The following is a 27,760-nucleotide window of genomic DNA, read 5'->3' as shown; positions in this document are numbered from 1 at the left end:
GTGGTGGCTTTGAGGCTGTTTAAAAAGGAAATACCTTCTGGCTTGAAGACTACACATCAATTATTTGGATTTTAAATTGGAAGATATAGTTTTCTGGGATTTTTTTTATATACATGGCAAAAATTGGTTTTATGTCCTTAATACATAGTGGTGCCTCAAACTGTACCTTTTGTATGACACTTTCATACCTTCTGTAGTTGATATATATTGTTTTGCAACGCTGCCAGGCCTAGTTCCTAGTTTTAGCCTTGAGTCCAGTTTTGTGTGCCTCTTGCATCTTTTCACAACCTGCTTTTGCAGGTTATTGCTGTTTCCAACCTTGAAGGTTAGAACAGGGACAAGAAATGAAGGGAAATGGGCACTGGAAGTCAGACGGGCTAAGGGGACCCCCACAAATTCCTGGCCTTTCTCCTTCCAGCTCTGGCATCAGAAATTCTCTAGTATCTCAGAAGGGAAGAGAAAAGGAGTTGCCTTTTACACCTCGTTTCCTTGGAGTCTCTTCACTGTACTTCCACATTTTGTTCCCAGGGCAGTGAAAACTTTGGATTAGCTGTCTAAGGAAGTTAGCCATGCAAATGTTATTAAAAGTGTACAAAGCTAGGAGAATCCATGGCAGAAGTGTGTGAGAATACGCTTATTTTCACATGCTTTTGCTTGTTTTCTGCTGTCTGCTGTTCTCTAAAACTTCATTAGGGAAGGAAATCTGCTTTTTGTGTTGTAGTTTTTAGTGCCTCAGGAATCTGGTCAGTGTCTGTTGGGATACTTGATCATGAAAGCAGACCTTCAGAGGCTGACAAGATCCTGTACTCAGTTTACAAGTATGACACAGCATTGAAAATACCCTTATTGTATGTGTGGTTTAGACTTTATGCAAGTGTAGTAGCCATTGGACTGGGAGCTTAGGATGTTTGGCAGCGTAACCTACTATATGAGCAGAAGTCCTAGCTTTGCACAGAATGCAGGAAGCTGACAATGATTGCTAGGACTGTAGTGCCTTGCCCAAACCAGCAGACCCACCAGCTGTACTAAAGATCAGTGCAAATGTGAAGCTTAATGCTAGTGAAAAACAACTATTTTTTTTTATGATTGTTTTGTTGAATAAGCGTCTTATGGAAGTAATGCAGAAGATTCTGAATTCAGTCTTGTGTTGCTCACAAACTTCTTCAATGACAGGCTTGTTCTCTGTCAAAGACATTTAAGGAGAGCAGATGAATTCATGTTTAGATTGTTGATGGTTTAGATTTAACTGTCTTTTTTTTTAATGTATGTAATGTTCGGTTTGTAAAACATATCAGTAAGAGCATGGGAACAAAAATAATGCATTGTGTGGCAGTTTATGATGCTGAGTTATGCAGGTTAAACCCTGAGATCAATTTAGTTTAGTTTTTATTTTTTAAAAAAAGGGCAGCAATTGTGGTGGCCCTAAGTGCACAGCAATTAGGTGAGATGGATATGTGAAACTCAACATTGTTGCAGAACATGCATTGCCAAAGGATGTTCTTTATGAGACTGTGAATTCAATTATTATTAAAAAAAATAAATAAAAAAATAAAAAAGTTGGGGTTATAGTGGTAGTTTTTTAACAGTAAGGGGACATAGGTAATGATCAATATAGAGAATTGAGCAGTTCAGTCTGTGGCTTGTACATTTTTGGTTTGATAAATTAGTTCTTGTTGTCTCTGCACTTGCTGGTGAGAAGCATGATTTGTACTAAAGCAGCAAATTCCGGTCATAGACTTTGAAAGATTTTAGTGTTGCTTGTCACTTAACAAACAAGCAGATGCGAAATGTTTCTTCTTTTTGAGCATTTCTTCTTCCTAGTCAAACACTGATGTAACTGCTCTCTCCAGTATTGAATAAACGGTCCCCTGTTAGAAAAACTGACATCTGGAAGACTCTTTACAGTACTTCACATAGCAATGTTCTGACTCAGCCATTAGTTGTCAGAGCTCAAATTGGGGTCATCCCAAGAAATCTGTAATGCCTTTTACTTCTAGCAAGAGCTTGCCTGAAAATCTGCTTAATGTTGTCATTCAAAATTTACATGGTTTCATTAGACTTATCAAAAGCAATGAAAAATGCAGAAGTACGTAACACTGATAAAGCCCTTTCACCTTGCTATTTCAAATCACGTTTATGGACAATGAATTTAGCTTCCTAGTAGCCCTGGGCAGAGGTATTATCTCCATTTTATGGAGAAGAAAACTGAGTTAGATTCAATGACTTGTCCAAGGTCATACATAAGACTTACAGTATTGGAAGGAAAAATGTCCAGGCTTGTCTTAATTACATGGTAATTTTTTTGAAAAAACTGACTGTCTTAGAAGAAATACATTTGTGTTTTTTGTCTTTGGGCTTTAAATATATATATATTTTCAGTGTGAATTAAAAAAAAAAAAAAGGGGGGGGGGGGGGGAAGTATTTTCCTCAGATGAGTGATTCTCACAACTGAGAATATTCATAAGAATTTTTTCCCCCCAGACTTCAGTTGACTGCTTCCTACAAAAACTTTGTTGTGGTCCACTCTGGCTCTGTTGTTCTCTGTCTTTATTTCACAAAGCTGCCCTCATTATTTCACATTCATACATTTGCATATGTACAAGAGGGAACAGCTGCTTTCTGCAGGGATTTTGTGTACTCATTCATATTCCCACAGTGGTGGCCTTGTTCTGAAGCACACTGCTACCCTGTGGAAAAGCAGAAGAATACACGGGCAATTTAGAAATCAGTCTGTTATTAAACATTTACAAAGTACAGCAGTAAAGGAAAAGAGTAACCACAGAGTTCCATTTTAAAATCTGAAGTAAGAGCCTTATGATGAAGATGTATAAAAGTCTCTTCCTCTTCCTGGAGAATAATGGGAAAAAAATCTGTTCAAAAGAAATTTTGGGGAACTCTTAACTTTAAAAACAAACAACTCCTTCCAAACAAAACCAAACTAATTCAATATTATTATTAAGAATGCTTTGTGGTTTTGTTTTTTATTTAAAAAACAAAAACAAACAACAAAAAAAAACAACGCAAAAACTAGTGCTTGTTTTTCATTTGAAGATTATTTTGGCCTAGATAACAAATATCTGTTCCCATATCCATGAACAGAAAATTATGCCACCATGTTGCAAAACATTTGAGGTTTCCAGAGAATAGTTTTTTGTTCCTGAAGGTTTGTGAATAGCTGTCCAGTCATGTGAGTTTGGCCCTTCCTTTTTTTTCTTTTTTTTTTCTTCTTTTTTTACACTTTAACTATATATTTACTTAATGCCTGTTAGATTTTAAGATTATTAAAAAAACAAACAAACAAAAAAAACCTACATGACAAAAAATAAATTATCCCCATAAATTAAAAAACATAAAAGCTCTAATCTGAATGAGAGATGAAGAAAACTAAGACTCTGGCTAGAGATGTGGAAACACATTAAGGAATGTAATTTGTGCACTTTTAGTTTTGGGAACTTTACTTTAGAAGACAACAAACAAATTCTTTTTTTGTTTGCCTTTAAAATTTTGAAGCATCACATAATGACTTTGGGGAGGAACTTTGAGTCCAAGTGTACACAGTTGTCTTCCAAAGCATTAAGATATGTATATACATGAAGAGGTTGAAAACTTGTGCAGTTGAAATGGAATGTGCTGAATATGATAGTTGCGACTGGATCAACCATTTAAAATAACTTAGTGCATTGCAAATATAATTCTGTAATATTTGCTTCCTCACTGGATATTTTTTCCTGCTATTTTGAAATCTTATACTGTTGGAGTTCTTGTTTTCATGATAGTAGATAGTAAAATATTTTGAAGAAAGAGGAGAGAATTATAAATATTCTGCTTATGGATAACTGGGGGGGAAAAAAAAGAAAGGTCATAGTCTGACCTACAGACCTTGGCAGTGTCCTTTAAACAATCATTAATCATATGTAGTGCATCAAATCATCATGTGCAAGATAACATTGGTGACCTCTCCAACTGAGAATAACAAATGACTTAATTTTCCTTTCTATACATGACAGTAGCGTTGACAACCTCTATGTATTTTTTTTTTTTGCCCTGTACCTAATCAACTGATCATTCTCAACACAAAATTTCCTTGGAGTACTTTTTTTCACTCCTATTTCTGCATTATATGAACCTTTGCAATGAATGTCTAATGGATTAGTCATGATGTTTATTTCTGTTGCGGTGTCTGAAAGCAAAGAAGTTCCAGCATCTTTTATGCTGATGAAATGGCAAACTGAACAAGGGAAATTGGATCATGTTGACTACTTACATTATTTAAATTTTGTAAAGCTGTGTTTCAAAATGTTGTTAAATGCACACCGTGCCTAAGTATTCTTGGGGAATGTGTTTATCTTTCATAACATTTTTGGGGAACGCCTTTAGTCATATAGATCTTAAATAATCCATACAGCGTCTACATTGCCTATATAAAAATTGCTTAAAATTCCGAAAAGTGGCATTACTGGTTATAATTGGATGGGGGTATGCTTAGTGATAGGTCTTGATATACAGTTGGAGAATCAGAGTAAATATTTTAGAGCTAAACTGAAGACTTAATTGCCTGTCACCAGCTGAAAAGGTCTTGTAAAACCAATTATAACCCTAAGGTGTCTTTTTGTCTATTCTGTAATGCCCAGCGTTGCAGCAAGGAGTATAGGATTCCGCAGGACCAGTGTGCACCAAAGAGTTAACACACACCTTAGGCAACACTTCATGACTGTTGCTGCCTTCTCAGAAACTGCCTGAGGATTTCAGCGTTCTGGCCTGTCAGTCTTGCCACTGCCCCACCGCCTGCAGTCTGATGACTCCAGCTGTTTTTCTCTCATTTCTTTAGCCTGACTTAAGCAGGAGCAGTGCTAGCACCTGCATGGCTAAGCAGAGACTTGCAACTTATTGGCTTGCACTGATACTCATTTAGTCCTTCACTACAGATTTGGAGGCAAAAGTACCATTCTGCTGACACCTAGGGGTGCTGCAAATCAGCATCCTGGCCTTATTTTGTCTTTTTCTGGTGGAGTCAACTGTTGACCTGGCTCCCCAGACATCTTCCTGAGCAAATTTCACTGAAAGGCAGCAGGACAGTGTGTATCCAAGTGCAATATATTTTAAGATTTTGCTGCAGCTGCTGACTTTCTTGGTGGCATGAATTTACTTATTTGTTGTTTCTGGCACTCTTGGGCTGTTTAGAGACCAAATGAGCAGTTGTTACTGCTACTAATGGCTTGCAGAAGAATGCTTACGAGTAGAGAAAATCTCATTCAGCACTCTAAAATACCATAATACCATGTAATTTTTTTTTTTTCTCCTTCTGAAATCGTAATTAGTGGCTGAGTAAACTCTAGGTTTTAGCCACATGGCTGGGCCATTGGAAACTTTCAACACAACCCTCAGAGTGGAGATTTCACTCCATCCACTGGTAACAGGTTCCAGACCTACTCAGGGAGATTCAATTTATGCACATCTGTGTAAGAGAAAGATTAATAAATGATTAATAAATCTGAGACAGTATATGATTTATAATCCTCCGCGTATCTACAAAATGCCTTTTTCCCTAACAGGCTAAAATCCTAGTGTGCCTATTAACAAATACGATTCAGGTTTTATCTTTTTTTTTTTTTTTCCCAGTTTAATGACTTGCCTTAAGGGAAGATGTAGAATTAAGTTAAAAAAAATTATTTCTTCTCTAACTTTGGCCAAAACTCCTCCCAGAATATGCTGTGGTGTAGGATAATAACTGTGCCTTGCATCTCTTGTATTTTTACTCAACCTGAAAAGGACAGCATAGATGTAGGCAGACACAACATTCTCTATTTGCCCCCAAGTCACCACTTCTACCTTCAGTTGATGCATCCGATCACTCATTTTTAAAAAGCTATTTCCTTCTTAAGGTGGAGTAGAGACAACATGTTGACCTGTCTTGTGTTGCAGCTCACCTATTGCATCGTTCAGATGATATTATTCTACAGTGACACCTTTGTGTTTAATAACCAAATGATAAACTTTAGGTTGCTTAATGTAGTAGCATCTCTTCACTTGTATTTTTTGGTTTAAAGATTGACAGAATCTCAACAGTGAAACACACAGAACAAATCTGTGTGCTGACTTTTGAGTTGTCTTAACATGATTCTGTCGTTGCAGAATCTAATCCCTCTTGCTCTTTGCTTTAATGACCCTCAGTGCTGAAGTCCATTATTGCCCCTTACAAGCTAGTGCTCCAGCCTTACTTTTTTTTTTCCCCCATGAATCTATTTCAAATTATAAATCAAGTGCATCAAGTTTTTGATGTGTGCAGTGACTGCTTGGTAAATAGGTAAGTGTTCCTTGCTCTGCCAGCTGTGTTTAAGTCCATTCCTGAATCTAAATTGTATTTCTAGAGCCAGATAGATAAATTAGGTTCTCTAGTCCAGTAATTAATGTATCAGCCAAACCAGCTTTTTTCAGTACTGGTTTATCTGATTTTTCTCTTAAGACTCACCTTTCTTTTTTCTTTTTTTTGGAGGGGGGTGGGGGGTGGAGGAGTTCATTTCAGGGAACCACATAAAAAAACAAACAACCCCCCATAGCCTGGGTGAGCTTACCATATGTGTTTTTTCAACTGTCTTTCTGAGAATCAATAATTGCTGTTATGAAAACTTAGCATGTAAGTGGCTATACTGTTCTAACACTGAGATTTAGTTTCGTATGAACATTAAAGTCGTGTCCTGTGCAGATAATACAGAATTGTGCTTCTCTGAAAAAAGTTACCATAAGAATTGTGGCATGATTAATCATGCAAATTAACTTCTTAAGAGTTTCTACTTTATTTAAACCAAAACATTAGTTCTTAGATTAAAATATTTCAAAATATTTTAGGACTTTTTTTCCTTTAAATTGTCCATAACATAACTGAAGTATGTAATGGCAAATTAAGTGTAAATAGCTTCACAGAGGTGATGGATTAATATGAGCGTGAGGTGAAACTAGGAATATTATCTACATTAATTCTTTTCTCTTATTTTAGAAAATTATGCTTTTCATTCCTCTCTTGTAGAAGCCGTAAAATAGAGAAAAATCTTGAAGGACTAACCTATGGAAATTCAGCTCAAATCTATAGATGTGTATGTAGATGTAACTAAATATTTTTGTCTCTATTCCAACTAATTAGTATTATAGTCTGAGAAGAAAAAACAAGAGACTTCACAGTGACCTTTTTGGGTTTTTTGATCTTAATTCAGTGATGCTGCTTCAACTCATTTCTTTATATAAAGGATACTAATTTATTTGTATTTGCACAGATGGCCATGTCATTTTTTTCCCACTTGATATGCTGCAATATATTCCTTTTTTTTTTTTCTTATTACTATAGAAATTTCTTGCTCTAAAATTTCTTTGAGGTAGCTCTATTATAATGTGAGGAATCAAAAGTTCAGGAGATTATCTTTTGGGGCTAGAAAATATGACAGTAGATGCTGCGTCTAAGAAGGAATTAAATGGAAGTGTGATAATATGTGTGAGGGGAAGTTGCTGAGACTATTTGTAAACTTTTGATTTCTAAATGTAGCCTTTAGGCTTGTGTCATGGTTTCATGATTTTTCATTATCGGTATTCCACATCATAACATCATGCAATGCACTGGGGGTTTGACTGCTGATGCTCAAGTTCCGGGTGCCTGTCCAGAGGAGAAGAGCAGCTACGTTTCCCCAGGGGGCTTTGCGGTCAACGAGGAGATATAACTCCCGGCAAGGTCACCTGATGCTCTTCTTCTTTGCCTGCGCTGCTTCGCTTGCGCTTCTCTGCCTGCGCTGCTTCGCTTGCGCTTCTCTGCCTGCGCTTCTCGCCTGCGCTTCTCTGCCTGCGCTTCTCATCTCAGCGTTGTGGTAAGGCCGATCCACTATCAATTTCACATTCTCTCTCCTTATAAAATTCTGTTGATACCATATTTAGTAAATTACTTTGTTTTACCTCAGATTGTTGCCACTGTTTTCAATTATTTCGGGGTCCCTTATTTTCTTTTTTTTCCACGGGGGCGCGGATCCGCGGATCCCTCCGCCCTTCTAGTCACGGAACCGGGCCGAACCAGCCCGTAAACCGTTGACATTCTTGGTGGAGAATGCGGGCAACAGTTGCTTTTTAGCTTTTTGAACAAATCTCTCTCTCCGCTCTCAGACAGCTTCATTGGGAAAGTTTATCTGTTTCACCAGTACTGTCTGAAAGCGTGACCTTGAAAAGTCCAGGCGGACGGCCAATACTCTAGGATATTTGTAAACTTTGAGCCTTGCTATCTTGTTTCTGTAAAAGAAAAAAAAAAAGAGAAAAAATGCTTTCTCTACTGAAACTGCCTTTTAAGGGGCTGCATGCCACTGTCTCCTCTTTCTTAATGCTAAAAACATACTGGGCCTTAATTAAGTTCACCACTTTGCTCTATGGAGCAATAGGTATATATAGCCAATTGAAAACATGGATGGAAATAACTATGTGGCATCTGCATATTATGTGGCATACCATTCCAGAGGGAGCTGCTAATTTTACAGGGTTGGGGATTCTTAAGCAGGTTTCCAGCCTCTCCTTTGAATTCTTTATGCGGATTTTCAATGCTCACCTGATCACGTTATTAATCTCCATGAATGTACTGCTCACCATTTCACTTATTATTAGTATTTATTATATTTTGAGGAAGTCTGCCCCAAAACCAGTAAATACTGAGTGGCAGGGAATGTGGAGAGGCCTGGGTGAGACTTTAGAGAGATGGAAATCTTCGGTGTCATGGAACTTTACTCCAGAACACCTGAAAGACCCTGAAAATTTAAACAGATATTTGAGACAGGAATGTCGTGGCTCAGGAAGATCTGAGGAGGCCCAAATTGTTTGGGGCCTGGCTAATGCTTACCGGGCCTTATTCAATACTATCCTGGAGAGGGAGAGAGTTTGTGAAATTGAAAAGGAGAGTCTCAGGGAAACAGTGCAAAATGAGCGAGAGAGTCTCCTGGTCGAGAGAAACAGCCTCCAATCTGAGAGAGATGCCCTCCGAATTGAGAGAGACTCCCTGCAATCCAAACTCAACAGTCTTCAATCTCAACAAGACACCCTCCAATCTGAGCTAGATACTCTCATAATCGAACGAGACAGGCTCCGAGCTGAACTGGAGGATGAGAGCATTGGAACTGACCAACCTGATCAACTACAGGAAGCACCACAATTGATGTCACTTGCCCCTGTAAGAGGACGGAAAATGAAACGAATCTCGACTCAGTTAGAAGAGAAGAAAGAAGAGGAGAGAGGTCCAGAGGAGTGGCTCCAAGATCCACAAGAAGCACCCCTAAGTCCAGGGGAGGGGCCCTCAGTAAGACCACGGTCACCGGCGCCAATGAGGGCAACAAGAAGTCCCGAAAGAGTAAGAGGTGAGCAAGATATTGTTACCATTGTTGATCGATCTCTGAAAATGAATGAAATTCGAAGTCTGAGAAAAGACTTTTCACGTCACCCAAATGAGCCTATTGCCACTTGGTTACTTCGATGTTGGGACAATGGGGCCAACAGTGTGTGGCTGGATAGTAGAGAAGCTCGCCAACTGGGTGGCGTTGCTAGGGACTCAGCCATTGACAGAGGTATTAGTACATGCCAGAACCAGGCCTTTACCCTCTGGAAGCGGATGTTGTTAGCTGTAAAAGAAAGATACCCCTTCAAAGATGATCTGATGCCTGAGAAAAAGAAATGGGCTGATATGGAAGAAGGCATCTGTTATTTAAGAGAATATGCTGTGGTGGAAATGCTACATAGCCCCGATTTCATTCCTGACGAGCCAGACCAAGAGCATGATCCCGAGAGAGTCAGGTGTACACCAAACATGTGGCGTACATTCACAAAGACCGCACCAGAAAGGTACGCCAGCACATTTGCAGCAATGTATGGCAGAGGGGAAAGAAGACCCCTTATAAGTGAATTGGTTAATAAACTTCAAGACTTTGAGTTACATTTAAGCCCTCTGCGAGCTTGTGTTTCAGCCATTACAAAGGTAGCTGAAAAGCTGGACAGAATGGAAAACAAACAAGAAGATATAATAGACAAACTATCAACCGTGCCTGAAGCTGATAAATCCATGGAGGTAACGGATACATCAAATGGGGACCAGAATCCCCAAAACAGCCTATTGGAGGGGCTGATCAACTTGATTTCCTCCCAGCCGGTGGCATCTAATGTCTCAGCTATCAAAAGAAGACGTTCTCCTGCTCGAGCAAGTGACAACAGTAAGACCACATCACGTTTTGCCTTGTGGCATTACCTACGTGACCATGGAGAAGATATGAAGGAGTGGCATAAACAACCTACTCCTGTACTTCAAGCACGGGTAAGAGAGTTACAAGACAAATCAACCACCAAGGTGAACTTCTCTAAAAAGGTGATTGCTCCAGTTGCTGCAGACAGTGAAGGTAACAAATAGAGGGGCCCTGCCCCCAGCCAGGGGGGGGAAAGGGATAATAGAGTTTATTGGACTGTGTGGATTAGATGGCCTGGCACATCAGAATCACGAAAATATAAGGCCCTGGTGGATACTGGTGCACAGTGCACTCTAATGCCCTCGAGTCACCAAGGGACAAAATCAGTTTATATTCATGGGGTGACTGGAGGTTCCCAAGAGCTGACTATGTTGGAGGCCGAAATCAGCCTCACTGGTAAAGACTGGCAAAAACACCCTATTGTGACTGGCCCAGGGGCTCCATGCATACTTGGTATTGATTACCTCAGAAGGGGATATTTTAAGGATCCCAAAGGGTATCGATGGGCCTTTGGAATAGCTGCTGTAGACACAGAAGGTGTTAAGCAGTTGTCTATTTTGCCTGGCCTGTCAGAAGATCCATCTGCCGTGGGGTTGCTACGAGTGAAAGAGCAACAAGTACCGATTGCTACAAAAACGGTGCACAGACGGCAGTACCGCACCAACAGGGATTCCTTGCTCCCCATTCAGAAGCTGATTCACCAACTAGAGAATCAGGGAGTGATTAGCAAGACTCACTCACCTTTTAATAGCCCCATATGGCCAGTGCGTAAAGCCAGTGGAGAATGGAGGCTGACGGTGGACTACCGTGGCCTGAATGAAGTCACACCCCCATTGAGTGCTGCTGTGCCAGATATGTTAGAACTCCAATATGAATTGGAGTCAAAGGCAGCCAAATGGTACGCCACCATTGATATTGCTAACGCCTTTTTCTCCATTCCTTTGACCAAAGAATCTAGGCCACAGTTTGCTTTCACCTGGAGGGGCATTCAGTATACCTGGAATCGTTTGCCCCAGGGGTGGAAACATAGCCCAACCATTTGCCATGGGTTGATCCAAGCTGCACTGGAACAGGGAGGTGCTCCTGAGCACTTACAGTATATTGATGACATCATCGTGTGGGGCAACACAGCAAAGGAAGTTTTTGAGAAAGGAGAGCAAATAATCCAGATCCTTCTGCGTGCTGGTTTCGCTATTAAGCGAAGCAAAGTGAAAGGGCCTGCCCAGGAAATTCAGTTCCTAGGTATAAAGTGGCAAGATGGCCGTCGTCACATCCCAACAGATGTGATCAACAAAATCAGTGCCATGTCTCCACCCACTAATAAGAAAGAGACACAATCGTTCCTGGGTGTAGTGGGTTTTTGGAGAATGCATGTTCCAAACTACAGCCTCATTGTAAGCCCCCTTTATCAGGTGACACGGAAGAAGAATGATTTTATGTGGGGTCCTGAGCAGCAGCAGGCTTTTGAGCAGATTAAACAAGAGATAGCCCGTGCCGTGGCCCTGGGGCCAGTACGGATGGAACAGGATGCGAAGAACATCCTCTACACTGCTGCTGGAGAGAAAGGTCCCACTTGGAGTTTGTGGCAAAGAGCCTCAGGAGAGACCCGAGGCCGACCCCTGGGATTCTGGAGTCGGGCGTACAGAGGGTCTGAAGAGTGCTACACTCCAACTGAGAAGGAGATCTTAGCCGCGTATGAGGGGGTTCGGGCTGCTTCCGAAGTAATCGGTACAGAAACACAGCTCCTTCTGGCACCTCGACTGCCAGTGCTGAACTGGATGTTCAAGGGAAAGGGTCCCTCCACCCATCATGCTACTGATGCCACTTGGAGTAAGTGGATTGCGCTGATTACGCAGCGAGCGCGGATGGGGAATCTCAACCGTCCAGGAATCCTAGAGGTGATCATGGACTGGCCTGAAGGCAAAAAGTTTGGAACACCGCCAGCAGAAGAGATATCACGTGCTAAAGAGGCCCCACCATATAATGAACTACCCGAAAATGAGAAGACATATGCCCTATTCACAGATGGATCGTGTTGTATTGTGGGGAAACACCGCAGATGGAAAGCCGCTGTGTGGAGCCCCACACGACAAGTTGCAGAGGCCACTGAAGGAAAAGGAGAATCGAGCCAATTTGCAGAGGTAAAGGCTGTCCAACTGGCCTTGGATGTTGCTGAACGGGAGAGGTGGCCAATGCTTTATGTTTACACTGACTCGTGGATGGTGGCAAATGCTCTATGGGGGTGGTTACAGCAGTGGGAGCAAAACAACTGGCAAAGAAAGGGTAAACCTATTTGGGCTGCTGACCTGTGGAAAGATATTGCTGCCCGAATAAAGAATATGGTTATAAAGGTGCGTCACGTAGATGCCCATGTGCCCAAGAATAGGGCTACTGAAGAGCAGCAAAATAACCATCAGGTAGACAGAGCTGCCAGAATTGAGGTGGCCCAAACAGATCTGGACTGGCAGAACAAGGGTGAATTATTTCTAGCCCGATGGGCCCATGAGACCTCAGGCCATCAAGGGAGAGATGCGACATATAAGTGGGCTAGAGACCGAGGGGTGGATTTAACTATGGATGCTATTGCGCAAATCATTCACGACTGTGACACGTGTGCCACAATTAAACAAGCCAAGAGAATGAAACCTCTCTGGGAGGAAGGGCGATGGCAAAAGTACAAATATGGGGAGGCATGGCAGGTTGATTATATCACCTTGCCACGATCTCGTAATGGTAAGCGTTATGTGCTCACCATGGTGGAGGCAACAACTGGGTGGCTTGAAACCTATGCAGTACCCCACGCTACCGCCCGAAATACCATACTAGGTCTTGAGACACAAGTCCTGTGGCGACATGGTACCCCAGAAAGAATTGAGTCAGATAATGGGACTCATTTTAAAAATTCTCTTGTAGGTACCTGGGCTAAAGGTCATGGTATTGAGTGGATTTACCATATTCCCTACCATGCACCGGCCTCAGGTAAGATTGAACGATACAATGGGTTGTTAAAAACTATGCTGAAAGCAATGGGAGGCGGTACATTTAAGCACTGGGAGAAGCATTTGGCAGAAGCCACCTGGTTAGTCAATACCAGAGGATCTATCAATCGTGGTGGTCCAACCCAGTCCAGCTCCCTACATACCGTAGAGGGAGATAAAGTCCCTGTTGTACATGTAAAGAATATGTTGGGAAAGGCAGTTTGGGTTATTCCAGCCTCTGAGAAGGACAAACCTCTTCGTGGAACTGTTTTTGCCCAGGGACCTGGGTCCACTTGGTGGGTGATGCAGGAAAACGGGGATGTTCAATGTGTACCGCAAGGGAACTTGATGTTGAGGGAGTGCAGTCAGTAATTCCTAGTGCGTGTGTTTATATTTTGTTTGTATATATTAAGCATGATGTAGTGATGTGGAATAAGGGGTGGAATGTCATGGTTTCATGATTTTTCATTATCGGTATTCCACATCATAACATCATGCAATGCACTGGGGGTTTGACTGCTGATGCTCAAGTTCCGGGTGCCTGTCCAGAGGAGAAGAGCAGCTACGTTTCCCCAGGGGGCTTTGCGGTCAACGAGGAGATATAACTCCCGGCAAGGTCACCTGATGCTCTTCTTCTTTGCCTGCGCTGCTTCGCTTGCGCTTCTCTGCCTGCGCTGCTTCGCTTGCGCTTCTCTGCCTGCGCTTCTCGCCTGCGCTTCTCTGCCTGCGCTTCTCATCTCAGCGTTGTGGTAAGGCCGATCCACTATCAATTTCACATTCTCTCTCCTTATAAAATTCTGTTGATACCATATTTAGTAAATTACTTTGTTTTACCTCAGATTGTTGCCACTGTTTTCAATTATTTCGGGGTCCCTTATTTTCTTTTTTTTCCACGGGGGCGCGGATCCGCGGATCCCTCCGCCCTTCTAGTCACGGAACCGGGCCGAACCAGCCCGTAAACCGTTGACAGCTTGGTAAGAAAAGCTTAATGTTTGTAAAGATTATCCTGACAGCAATACGCTGGGTCAATTGTCAATACATGCTTAGCATGAAGCTATGTATTAATCTGCTACAGCCACCACTGTAAGTGGTTGGAATAAATAGAGGGCTCAAGCAGATGAAGAGGGATTAACTGTGTAAATTGAGCAAACTCTTCAATCACTAAACCAGTGATTTTACAAAGGATTAGTCTGCTTTTACAAATATTGATTACTGATTTGTTACTCTGAATGAAGATGATATAACTTCTGCAGTTGCTATGTAGTACGCTGTGTGAAGTGTGCATCATTCATATTAATGGGACTGTCATAGACATTATGGAAACTGACAGATTTATTATAGTAGCGCTGTTAGCATTGTCATAGTTAAGGTTGTGTCAGCATCTCCATTGAAAGTCCCATTTTCATTTTTGATGTTCATAGATCAGCTTTAAAATGCGCTCAGATGAAATTTTGGCAGTACCTGCTTATAGCTTTGACACAATTATTATTTTTGTGTGCCCTTAAAGAGAAGTGAAGCAACAATTTTTAAATTGGAAGAAAATATTGTATATGTGTTCTAAAATATATATATATATATATATATATATTTTTTTTTTTTCCTTGTTTTTAGCTCAGCTTTTGAATAATACTATTCTCAGTAATTTCATTAGGCCGTGTTTGTATATTTGTTAACCACTTGAAATGAAGTTGGGAATGAGTGGAGATTAAAAGGGAATTTTTGCATAGGTGAGCTCTTTTGCCTGCCTAAAGGCTCGTCCAGTTCTTTTCAGTGGTACTAGTTATATGAAGAAGATTATTACTTTTCCTACAAACCTAGTCCCAGATCATAGTACTCATCACTAAATATTATCCATTGACCAAGCAAGAGCACTTAGTACATTCAGCTAATTCAGACACCTTTAATGTTACAACTGGCATGAGTTTCAAAAGCAGTACATTGACCGGCTGGGTTGGCTTTCGAATTCTTAGCTTAGGTTGAGATGGGCTTAAGAAAAACACAAACGTGCTATGAGAATCAAGGGGTACAGATTGGAATTGCAGTTTGAAGAGTCCCATTGATACTCATTCACCTATTTCCTCATTGTAGAAGTCTTTAGTTTTAAAAAATGCCTGTCTCTCGCAGTGTGTTCTCCTTCCAGTCTTGTGGACAGGTCACGAAAGAATCCAGTTACAGCTATTAACTCAGTTCTCTCTTCCCAAGTTGTAACCTCCACACTGCTGAATATGATGGTAATTCTGGTTTGTGAACTTCCAGTACCTTACCTCTTCGGAATTTCATATTGCAGATGCTGAAGAGACAGAAATCTGGATGTTTTTACCGTGGGAAAAGACAAACAGGCATTAAGGAAGTCAATAGGAGTGACTTCTTCACTTTTAAATTTCAATACCATAGATGGTTTCCAAAGATTATAATCTGGTTACTGCCTTAAGAGATTCAGATATTTTCAAAACAGTTTTTCCAGATAATAAATGATAATAAATTTGATGTGCGTTTTGTATTCAGTGGTGGGTAAACTTGAAGGTCTTGTGTGAGATTTCCTTTTGTTTTTATTTTGAAAAGTCTTGTCTTTATGTGCAGATGGCACTGGAAAGTTATATCTCCATCTGAATCCACATTGGCTTTTGGATGCAAAGGAGCTTTCATCATTCACAGCTTCACTGATCACAGCTTTTTACGTAAATTATTAGTAGTAGAAGAAATGGATGAAAATGAAGCAATGAGGCAGAACATTCAAGCCATTTTGTGTTTGCAGTAATACACAAAATGTGGAAAATGAAAATTGTAGCTTTCTTGGACCCTCTTGCATTGAACTCAACAAGAGCTACTTTTCAAGATTTGGTTCTGTTTTTAGCTGACTGTAGGAATTCTAAGCCCTTCCTCCATACAGATGAAAGATTTCCAGCGCCAACCAGTAATGTTAAATTTTGTTTTGATCAGGGATATGAGCTGTTGGAGCGTTTAAAATATTCTAAGTGTTGTATGCATGTTTCCTTTCAGAAGCTTAGCAGACTAGGACTTTGGCTAGGAGTCAGAACAGTTGGAACTTTGCAGCCTGCAGAACTAAGCCAAGAGGCTGCCACTTGGCATAAGTGACTTCCATGTATAAAACATTGTACAGTTTATGCTGGGGTTTTTCGTTGGAGTTTTATGATAGTCTGAGAATTTCCTTCTTTCCCTGGATTTCTTTGGTGTTTGCTGATTGTATATCTAGCCTGTTATGCTTCTGGTGAGAGCAGCAGTGAAAATATCCCCCTGACGAAATGTCCCTATCACAGATTGAAATTCACAGTGGATGATTTTTTTTCTTTAATAAGAAGCCTTAAACTAGCTTTTGAAACTGGAAAAACTACAAACTGAACAATTCAGGAAAGGAGTTTTAAACAAAAGTTCTTCCTTAGGAGAAGATGCAGTGCAAAAAAATACTGAGAAAAGCTAAACTAAGTGGGAAAAAAATTCCACGCTTTTTGAAGAATATAGCTTGGCTAATATTACCAAAATCTGGATAGAAGTCCCAGAAAAGTCCCCAAACTTAAATTTGTTTAGATCTTGAGAGCTGAGTAATAAACACTTGGGTTAATAGGATACTGAAATTAAAGAACACAAGCTACTTATTTTAAAATACCGTTTTGAAAGTTCATTGTTTAGCTTTGCAAAAAGTGATATTTGGCAGGTTTTCTGCTAAAAAGTCGAGTTAAATAGTTGTTGTTTACTGTCAGTTTAAGCTCATTTACTGAACAAAACATGCCAGTCATCCAAAGAGAAAATTTTAGACTTTTTAAAACTAAAAAGAGCTAGGGCAAAATTTAAGAAGTAATAGAAAATTTCTTGTTTCCATTACCATAACTTTTTCTTAGGACACTGTGATACGTGGTTATTTCCAAGGGTTTTGCTTATGTTTACTAGGTGGTTACTTAAAAATTGTAAACTGTGGTGTACTGTAGTATTACCTTTTCCAGATGTTTTAGATGTTAAGCTGAAAATTTTTTTTTTTTTTCACCTGGACTTTAAATGCTAGCTTTTAACTTGCTGTTTGATAAAAGTATAGGACTTTTTTCCTATTAGTCATCTGGGAATACAGGAATCAAGATGTGGTTAAAGATGCTATCCATATGCATTTTGACATCATGCTGGTCATACTCCAGCTGTATACTCTTTATTCCTGACCTTGTAATTTTCTCTGATTAGCTAACAGCACCTTCTGCAGTTCAACTATTGTGTAGATATTCTGGATCTTTAGTTAGGGTTTCTAATCAAAATTGGATGTGTGTGCTTGTCTGTGAGATGATTCTGGGAAATTTCAACTTGCCTATGTCATTTCATGAGACTTTCCAGTGCCTCTAATTGAACCATGATGGTCTTTTGACTTCCTTCTGTCCGCAGTGCAAAGGCATTTCTTTTATCTGTGTGTTTTCCTGTGTATTTCTGAAAATCAAGTAAGAAGCTGACTTTCTTGTTAAATAGGCAGAATTTGTATTTTCACTCTTTCCAACTGCTACACTTTTCTGTTAGCAGCAGTATGTGCCTCTGCATGATGGAAACCTCTCTGTCTAGAATGACTGATTAACAGTAATGATGCTTGGAAGAACTTAAGCGTAACTTTTAAGTTTCCATGCCCTATATTACAGTGGCATAAAAGTATGAGAGAACTTTGTGCAAGATAACTTTTCTTTGATGTTATATCTCCTTTCTGTTGTCATGCCTCAGTCTTTCTAAAACAACTGAAGAGTAGAAAACATTGCATCTTTGCTTCACTTTTAAATATTATTATTGTTATTATTAAAAATATTAAAATTATTATTAATTAATTATCCATGCTGAAAATCAAATCTGGATCAAGGGGCAAAAGCCATTAATTCCTTTCCACAATAAAGTGCTATAGAAAATGTGACTTGAGGGTGTTTTAGTACAATTTGAAAGGCAACAAAAGAATGTAGAAGACCAGGGCGATATTAGTTTATGAAGACATTGTAAATATAAAGTTTAGATGAGGAGTGTGTGATCCAGGATGATTCCATTAGGCGGTGGATCTTGGTGAATGGAGACTGACTGGCTGACTCCAGTAGTTCATTAAAAAAAAAAAAAAGTCTTCATCAGATGAAATGCGTTACAGCTATTAAGGAAGCTTTGCACAGAAAACAGATGAGGGTTGAGATGCCATAGACATAAGTTTTTTAAAATTTAAAAATCTAAATACACATTTATTTAATTAGGGGATAAATGAAAATGACTAAAAGATTTCAAGCATATAAAATGTTTAAAAGAGCTCAGAGTTTCTGTAAAGAATATATCACAGTGGTTTTTAGGCTGCCTGGCCCACTACCTTCTCCTCAACTAGCAGGAAGGAAGGGAGGAGAAGTCCTCATACCTCTCTCCTTACAAGGAGGAGTAGGGAAGAAATAGTCAACGTTTAGGCCTCCAAGGGTGTAATATTAGTGCTTGTAGCCCAAACTTCAGATCCCAGATTAGAAGGAACTAACTGGAAACAGATGCTGCTTTAAGTATACTTTAATAAAATACACTGCTGGCTCTTCTTAGAGAAGTATATTAAAGCAAGTTATTCTGAGGAGGTTATTATAAATGATTTTAAAACACAATGGTGAGTGCTGGGCATGGCTCAGGAGCAAAGCTCCTACACTTTCTTGGAAACAGACACTTTGAAGACCAAAATGCTAACTTTTCTTGAACAAATGTTTCAAAACTAATTGCTATATTTATTGCTCCAAATGAATTATGTTTTTTTTAAGCTTTATCTTTTGTTTCTTGCATGTTTGACTGATTCACCACTACTAGGCTAGTACATTTGCAAAGTACTGAAGTAATCTTTGAGAAGGTGTTTGTGGCAGTTAATGAAGCTAATAAGATCTTATAATTTTCCCACTGATAGGTTTTCTTTAACCAGAAGACTCTGGAAAATGGGAGGTTTTTTAAGTTCAACATACATTAATTTTCACTTAAACAAAAAAGCAGGGAGAAGGCATGCATACGAGAGTAAAACTAATCTTCTTTAGCCTAGATTCACAGTGGTTGTGAAACAGATGTGACCCCACTGTATTGCTGTGTATGGATTCAAAGATAATTGAATCCCTCTGCAGTAGCTGATAAAAACAGTAAATGCTATATTTCCAGATGAAAATAAACGGAGATTTACGAAGAATTTTGGGTAGAATGAAAAGAAAGAGGAGGAAAACACTTTGCATGTAGCTAGAAACATTATTCCTCCTTCGCTCAGACTTTAACAAAAACATCAGAAAAAGTTTGTCAGTTTTCCTGAGATATCCAAAAAGCCCTCATCTTGAGAGAAAAAGAAAAATCTTAATTGTAACATTTTAACGTGCTTTAATACTTCTGAGCAACTCTTTGTTTTTGGAGAAATACCCAGTTGTATACCAGCTTATAAGTTTCCCTTTTATATTGCCAGGATTTTTCTCTGTTAGAAAACAGAGTTTTTACTAGCAAAAATTCAAAGAGGGATAGATTTCAGTTTCTCATTTGGTGTAATTGGGTCCTCAATATGATAAAAAAGAAGCTGGAAAAATAAAATTAAAAAAGTCATTACTTTCAAAAATTACATGAATATAATGACACAGAATTCGCTGTTTTTGTTTTTGATAGAGTCAAATTAATATATTTTGGCTTGAGTTTTCTTTTACAAGAACTGAAGAATGGTGGATGATTCTTATTTGAGCAAGAAAACTTTACCATTATAATATTTAGACCAATGGGCCTGTACTAGGAAAGCAAGGTGTAATTAACCACTTAGCAGCACTGAGTTACACTTATCTCCACTTAGCCTGTTTAACTTCCCATAAGCATGCTAAGCACCTCTTTAGAATGCACTGACCTCTAATTATTTCTTGTTTTATGTATCCCTTAGCCCACATTGAAGAAATGAAAAATATTCCTATTGGTATGCAGTGCAGAATAATTCAACCTAGTTTTATTTTATTTGTTCTGTGTGCAGAATGAAATTTCAACATCACTATGTTCCCCAAAACTCAAAATGCAGTGCATAACGATTAAATTTCATGCTTTATCATGTAAAGTGATACCGATTAAATTGTTTTTAAGTAGTGGGCTAAATTCTCTATTGCACTAGGGGGCAAAATTGCATTACCCAGGCTTTTGACTGTCACATTACGAAGTTGTGAAAATTATAGCAGTGCCATGAGCTTTATTTTGACATCTTTCTGAAGTCATAAGATGCACTGGATTTGTGGGATTTTTACAGTGGAACCCTTGCATTAATACATCTATCTTAATAGCATTTGTGGCTTTCTGAAGTCACAGCATGTCTGGTAGCAATTCTGGCTTTCTGAAGTCACAGCATGTCTGGTAGCAATTCTGGCTTTACTGGAGGAAGTTTTAGCCTGGCAGTAGTAGCATTATGATAACTATCTTGGCACAAGAGCACCCAGAACCAAGAGGAAGAACCTAGTATGTTATATGTGTGATTTACTTTTCTCTAAGATTTGAAGGTTTATGCCTCATAAATATTTTTATCTGGTTTTTGTATGCATCAGTCTGGGAATATGCAAGTGAAGCCTAACCTGCAGATTTCAGTTTGGAATACATTGCGGTAATTCCCACCAGGATAAGAAGAGAAATTATTCCAGAATTCACCTGTGAGTGGGAAGTTAAGAAAGAAGGAAAACCTTTAATATTAAGCAGATGGACCTCCCTCCTTTAATATTGGACATTTGGGATGCAAGATAATCATCTCCCCAGATATTGGAAAGTATAGACATGAATTTTCATATCGAAAGAATAAAGTTCAAGACCTAATTTCTGAAGTAGAAACTTAGGAATGGAAAGGAGACATTTTTGTATTCTCTACTCTACTTCCCATCACAGGCCAGGCTGCAGGAACTGCATCTTAGAGGGTTTACAGAAGCAAATGTGAACTACAGAGATACAAGCCACAGACCACTTCTTGGAACAGTGCTACTTTAGTCTGATATTTACATCCAGTTTCAAAACCTACAGTCTACCAAAGGAGAGAACAGGAAAGGCCATGGGCTCTGCTAATGTCTTAATTCCTAAATTCTTGAGACATATTTGGAAACAGAACATACAAGAGCAAAACAGGCAGCAAGAGCTACTGGTGTCCTCTTTTTGGGCTGGTTCTAGGAAATTTTGCTCTGATCAACTGAAACTTAAATCCAGCCCATTTCGCCTGCATCAGTGAGGAAAGGGAAAAACATTCCTGTCCTCAAGAAGTCCTGGAGCATGCATGAGAATATACTATGGAATATAGTATGGTATTTGGGAATTCAGAGCTTTTGAACTGTAAAGGAATATGTGATTTGAAGTAAGTTGTTTAATTTGCTTTCTAAATCTTTTTTAAAAAAATAGTAATACCTTCTTTCTTGGCAGCCTTTCTCTTTAAAATAGATTTTCTGGAGTAAGAGCTGTCTTATTCAAAGTTCTGTGTAGAGATCATCTGATGAGTCTCTGATCTCAGCTGCTAGTGTAATGTAAACACATGCTGCTTTACTATAACAAAGTGTTGCTCTAGTTTTTTTTTTTTTTTTTTAAAATGTTTTGTGCCAAGCCTGTTCTATCTCAAATGAATGAAGAAGCAGCATTTTGATGAAAGCGATAGCAGAAAACCAACGTATTCTACAAATCCCAAACTTCTGATTGGGAGTTTCTACGTCTAAGGGTTGCAGTTCCCTCCAGATCAAGTTTGAGACATGGACAAGATTAGAAGAAAAGGTAGAGAGATGACACAGTTTAGGGGTCTTTGCTGGCTCTAGATGGTGTCTGGAAGGAAGTTGGCATTCTCTTTTCCTTCTTCTCCTCCTTGTTTTTATTACAATATGGGGCTAAGAGTTGATCTGCATTTGTGCCTTCTTCCTGCCACATATGCACAACATCTGCGGTTAATAAGAATCTGAGAGGAGGTGGTTCTTTCTTTCTTTTATCCTTTAGATAATACTTATTTTCCCTCCCCTTCCTTCTGGACATACAGGAGAACGAGGGAGGGAATCTAGGCTGATTTATGCTTTTGCTTTCATGTACAGATGTATGTGTCTCAGAATATTACAATTAGATCCCTCTCTCCTGACCTTTCACTAAAGATCCCTTGTATTTTGTGGTTCCCAGGCTTCTCAGACAGAAGTAGAATAATAGGCCTGTGATCTATTTCTGCTTTAGCGACTTGCAGGTTTTGGCCAACAGCAATGCTGACCAGCTGCTCCTTGTTTCACGGAATTCCTGCTGCAACTTTGAGCAACAGGAAAAGAAGCTTCCTTCTGAGTGGTAGATGGTGTTTTTTTATGAGCTTTTTAGTACCAAGTGCAAAATAGATGTAGTTTCAGAAAATGCTATCATCAATTTCATCCCAACTTGCCTCAGCGGAAGCAGCGAAACTGGGAGTCTTGTAGGATATTGATTCTCTAGTTCTGTGTAATAGGTACATCAGATGAGGTTGTACCTATATGCAGAACAACATGGAGTCACCTTATTATGTTTGGGGCTATGTGTCCCGTTTCACTTGGCCATTCACTAAACGAACACTTGCTAAGCTTTCTCTTCAAGAACTAAAATGGAACAAACAACATATAACATCAAGTGCAATTAGTTGTTGAAATTCTTAAATTGATAAATGTAAGTGAACTTGTTTTGTTTGTTTACTTAGATTTTCTCGCTTCCACATCTGTGGGGGTGCTCTGTTGTAAAATATGCCCTACGTGATGAGGTAAGGCTGTAAGTGTTGCACACTGATGCCTCCCAATGACCAACTGAAAGCAGCACACTACGTGTGTTTGTAAAGCTTTTCCCCTCCTCTCTGCCATAATGTCATCATTAGATCATCTTTTAAGGAGCTATTAAACAGCCTTTAGCATCCAGCAAGTGTCTTTGTGTTAAATTCTCATTTGATGTTGTGCAGTGGTTTCATGTGGATCTAGCACAGGCCAACATCTGCATCACTTTAAGATGCTTGGACATGGAGCCAACAGCTCTTGTACTTTTAACGCAGTATTAAGCATTCTGAGGAAGTTGAAATAATATCAAGAGTAATGTCAAACTGAAAATAGAATCATTGGAAATGTCAGTAGATATAAAATTCCATTTACTAACTTGCGATACCCGACAAAATCTTAAATCTTCTGTTGTCTGAAGAGCAAGTTTTGTTGTTTAAGGAATGTATTCTCATTTGGAGGACTTTCATAGTTTTAACAATAATATTCTTCATATGCTCCTACCTCGTTTTCTTGTATTTCTCCTCACACAACTATATTTAAATATGGCCACGATAATCCAACTCATTTTTGGATGCCAATTAAAAAAATAAATCTATTTTAAGGGACTACCTAAAAACCCAGGAAGTAGGCATCACCTTCCCGAGACAGTGTTTGCAGTTCAAGGTCAGACGATTGATCTTTAACCTACCATACGTAGTTCAAAGTGGTTGGTTAGCACAGGGTTGTCTGCTAATATAGTGGTTTTTTTGTGCTTTTATTGGGGGAACTTAATGAGATTACATATATTTTGGTGAATAATTGCTACCATGTAAGCTTGCCACCTACCTACAGTGACTCTTATGAATATTTGATGATAATAAGTAGTAGGAACTTCACTGTGATCCTCATATGCACTTAAAAGGAAAAAAAAAAGGCAGCACAGGAATAGCTTTTGTTCTGCTTTTTTGCTTGCAGTAAGCAGTGTGACATTCATGTAAGTGCTATTAGACATATCTAACATGTTTCTCAATACTAGCAGTTTCATTTAAACCATAATTTTATTCATTCTGCAAGGGAAAGCTGCAGGGCGGAAGATGCAGTCTTTAACATCTAGATTTCTTTTTTAATTTGAGGTAGTTAGACTAGTTAGTCTCATGCTTGTAGCTGTGAATTTACAGTTGAGAAAATACTCATTATTTTGCAGACACAGGAATTTTCTGTAAAATCTAAAAATAATATATGTAGATCAACAATCTTCTAGATTTCCGTGGAAAGTCTTTGGTCTGTTTAGCGTTGCCTTATAAACCCTATTTACCTCAGCAGTGCTTTACTGTCATATTGTACATTTAGCAATGTCTGTCAGTAGCAAGTGCTACTTTTTATCATCCCTTCATCTGGGCTTTTTTTTTTTTGTATGCAGTATAATATATGTTCTTCGCCTTGTATGTTGTTTCAAGATGTTTTTGCATGGAGCTGTTACTGAAAGTCATATTACCTATGTAGTCGCCTTGGATTCTGATGCTTGGTTTTGCTAGCACATTTGAAAAAAAAAAAAAAAAATCACTGCTTTATTGCAGGCTTGCTGTACAGACCGCATTCAAATGACAGGCTGACATTTCTAAGTTGCTTGTTTAATTTATATATTTTTCTTTTTGTTCCAAAACTTGCAGGGGCTGCTACACAGCTCTATTTTTTCCATGCTGAAGTGGTGATGACAGCAGTGACAGTTTTGACATTCGTAGTTATTTGAGCTTTTTGTACTTCAATAATCTTGTATAGTAATTACTTTTTCCCATAGTCCTGTGCATTATGCATGTAAAAGTTTATTAATGCTACTGTAGTATTTTTCCTGAAGAACAGGAGTTCACAGAAATTGTTTTTCTTTCAGGGAATCAGTTTCCTCCTATTGCAGCTCAAGATCTTCAGTTTGTTCTGAAGGCTGGATATCTGGAAAAACGCAGAAAAGGTAAGTTTAGCTATCTTTGTGAAAATCATTTAGTGTATAAATCATGTTTGGAGGTTCTGTGTGCCAGTATTTGTAGTTGTACATGCAAATAACTTCATACAGGGTGATAAATAAAATGGAACAGCAGTTGAAATGTAGAATCATTATTGTGCAAAAGAAAGAAGAATGCATAATTGCTCCTGAATTGTTAAAAGATGATCCCATTTCTTTGTGGACTGAAAAAAAAAAATAATCATGCTGTGAAAGTCCAGTGTCAGCCATAATTCAGAGACTTTCAGATATTTCTGAAGAAAACATTAGGAATTTATGTAAAAGTACCATATGTTGACTTCATGTTTCAGTAAGCATCAAGATTTATTTTCCTTCAAGAGGGCAAATATTGATCTCAGCTTTGGTTCAGTCAATATTTACCTTGATTCAGTAAATCCTATATTGTCATCTCAATAACACTTAATGCTACAATAACTACAGGAAATATTCAGGAAGTTGTTAATAATTTCCTTATATTTAATGTTAGACATGGCTTCACTCTTCATATGATTTCAAATTCCCATTTTCTTCCACCAAATCTATTATTTCTAGCTTTTTTTTCTCAATTCCATTCATGTTGTCTTCATATCCAGATTTTGCTTTCATTACCTAGCACTTTTCCTATCTCCTTCCCTCTTCCCTCACATTTGAAAAGAAGTAACATATTCGTGTTTGTAATGCCATAAGGAAATGTAACACGAGTTATATTGATTGCAGACCACAGTTTTCTTGGCTTTGAATGGCAGAAGCGTTGGTGTGCTATCAGTAAGACGGTTTTCTACTATTATGGAAGCGACAAAGGTAATTATAAGAATAATGATAAACTATTAAAATAATATTTTGATGAACAAATGAATATGGAAGCTTCAGTTGGAGTTGGAAACTGAGAAACTAAGGTCATTCTTAGAGAGCAGATGAAACTTAAAAGATTTTTTTTGTTTGTTTTGTGCTTTGAATTTTAAAAATGTATAAATATGGATACTCTCAGGCTCTGTAACTGATTTGCCCATTTTCTAAAGCAGGAAAACTGAGGAAAAAGGTTTAAGTTATTTGTAAAGCTACTTTGCATGCCAGTAACAGCTAGCTATTAGGCTTGATAGTACTCTGGTGCTTAATTAATCTATTAGACAGCAAAGACTCTTTTTGTCTAAATGGGATTTTCATTTTAAAATACCCTACAGCAATTATACCATCTGAGTTCTTTAAAGGTGGTTCTTTCGAAGAAAATGCTAGTGCTAAAAACACATAGTGGTGTACCATGTTTATTTCTAAATTTCATTCTGGAAATGAAGTAATGTATCAAACTAAAAGCCAGTCATGGAGACTAGGGCTAGTTTCTGCAGGTGAGTTAGGATGGCCATTTTTGAAAGAATATGACAAATGTTGGAATATCACTTTGAATTTTAAAAATTGTCAGTGAAACAAAGCATCCTTTAAATTGCATGCAAAGTGTATTTTGTATTTAAGGGTAAGACCTATGATGTAGAATTATATATGTGCAGGTTTCAAAAATTCTTTTTTTTTTTCCCCAAAAAGAACTTATTTTTGGACAAACTTTCAATTTGAGCTTTTCTTTTTTTTCTTCTGCTTATGTTTGTGCTACTCCCCTTGAGACTAATGCTGATAGTCTTTTCATATGTTTTTAATTTGATACAGTTTTTAGTTTGTTCCCTTACTGAGTTTGCTGACTCATTTAAACTCATTCCCTCTTTAAAAAAGGAGAATTAACTTAAGGGTCTAATTGTTTATCATGTACTTTGGAGGTTAAGTCCAGTTTTCATCTTGCTACAGTTTCCTCTCAAATTGTTACTACAATTGTTACTACATCTGCTGTATGTTCCCTTATAAATCTTTGGCTTTTCATCTGCTAGTTCTTGGTCTTCGGGTTAAGGCAGGAAAACACCATCTCCCCCTCTTCCATGCATTTTCCTTTTGCAGTTGCTTCTGTGTTGTAATTTCCAATATCTATACTGAAAGGTAAGGCACATGGAAACATGTTCCATAGGATAAAGTTTGAGATTAATGGGTTTGCGTCATATTAGGAATTGACTGAGATACACAGAGATAGTTTTTCTTTATTGATCTACAGGCAGATGCTTTGGCTTATACATTTCCAGCTTTTGTCATCTTCAGTTGTTTGGAGAACATCCTCCTAACCATACCCTAATGTTGTGGGAGGAGTTCATGGTCCATGGAGCATCTTTTAGGAGTTGCATAGACATAGACTCTGTGGCTAGTTCACGGAGGAAGCAAACAGATCACATACATGCTGTGCCTCCATGTGACTGGTGCTGTTAGTACAGGAAAAAGAAGCACAGAATGTGGAAATGGATTTTCTTGCAGATTTGGGATGAACAACAGTCACTCTAGAATTTGTCTTTAAAGAAAATAACTTTCCCTTTGAGTGACTTGAGGTACTTGGCTCAGCCCTCTGATGCCACGGTATACATAGAAGTCTATTCCAGTGAAGAATCAAGTTGACATCAGTGTGTGGAAACTGGACGTGATTTCTTTAGATCCATCACAAACAAGTTTACTACTGAAACTGAGCTATCATGCTGGTGGTTGTGGACATGCGAACTGCTGTTTGTAATGCTCTTCAGCTGCAAATTGTCAACATGTGACAATGGGGTGTGATAAGAGAATCTCTAGGAGATCTGGTCTGCATTTCCTGAAGAACTTGATGCAATTGTCCCATTTCTACAGCCAGCAGTAGTACCCACTGTGGTAAGCTGTATTATTTGAGCTCTTCTTTTGTAGTAACCTCTGATGCTACACCAAATAACGTGGGCCTTGTGGAAAAGGAAGCTGTGTTCTTCACAGCTGTAGGTTAACAGTGAAGCATGCATT

The 27,760-nt window shown here is 38.7% G+C and overlaps 1 protein-coding gene across 1 annotated transcript in view; it reads left to right on the top strand.

The window, feature by feature from the left end:
- The window catches only part of SKAP2 (src kinase associated phosphoprotein 2), a 116,647-nt gene that overhangs the window by 47,979 nt on the left and 40,908 nt on the right, over positions 1-27,760 (top strand). The window contains exons 5-6 of the mRNA XM_085226235.1: positions 24,803-24,880; positions 25,628-25,711. Of these exons, the coding sequence (XP_085082361.1) occupies positions 24,803-24,880; positions 25,628-25,711 (162 nt within the window). The remainder of the gene's footprint in view (positions 1-24,802; positions 24,881-25,627; positions 25,712-27,760) is intronic.

Source organism: Meleagris gallopavo, chromosome 6 (genome assembly GCF_905368555.1).
Source record: "Meleagris gallopavo chromosome 6, MGAL_WU_HG_1.1, whole genome shotgun sequence".
In the NCBI taxonomy this organism is placed as follows: domain Eukaryota; kingdom Metazoa; phylum Chordata; class Aves; order Galliformes; family Phasianidae; genus Meleagris; species Meleagris gallopavo.
Note: the sequence above shows the minus strand (reverse complement) of the source record. Positions and strands in the feature narration are given on the sequence as shown.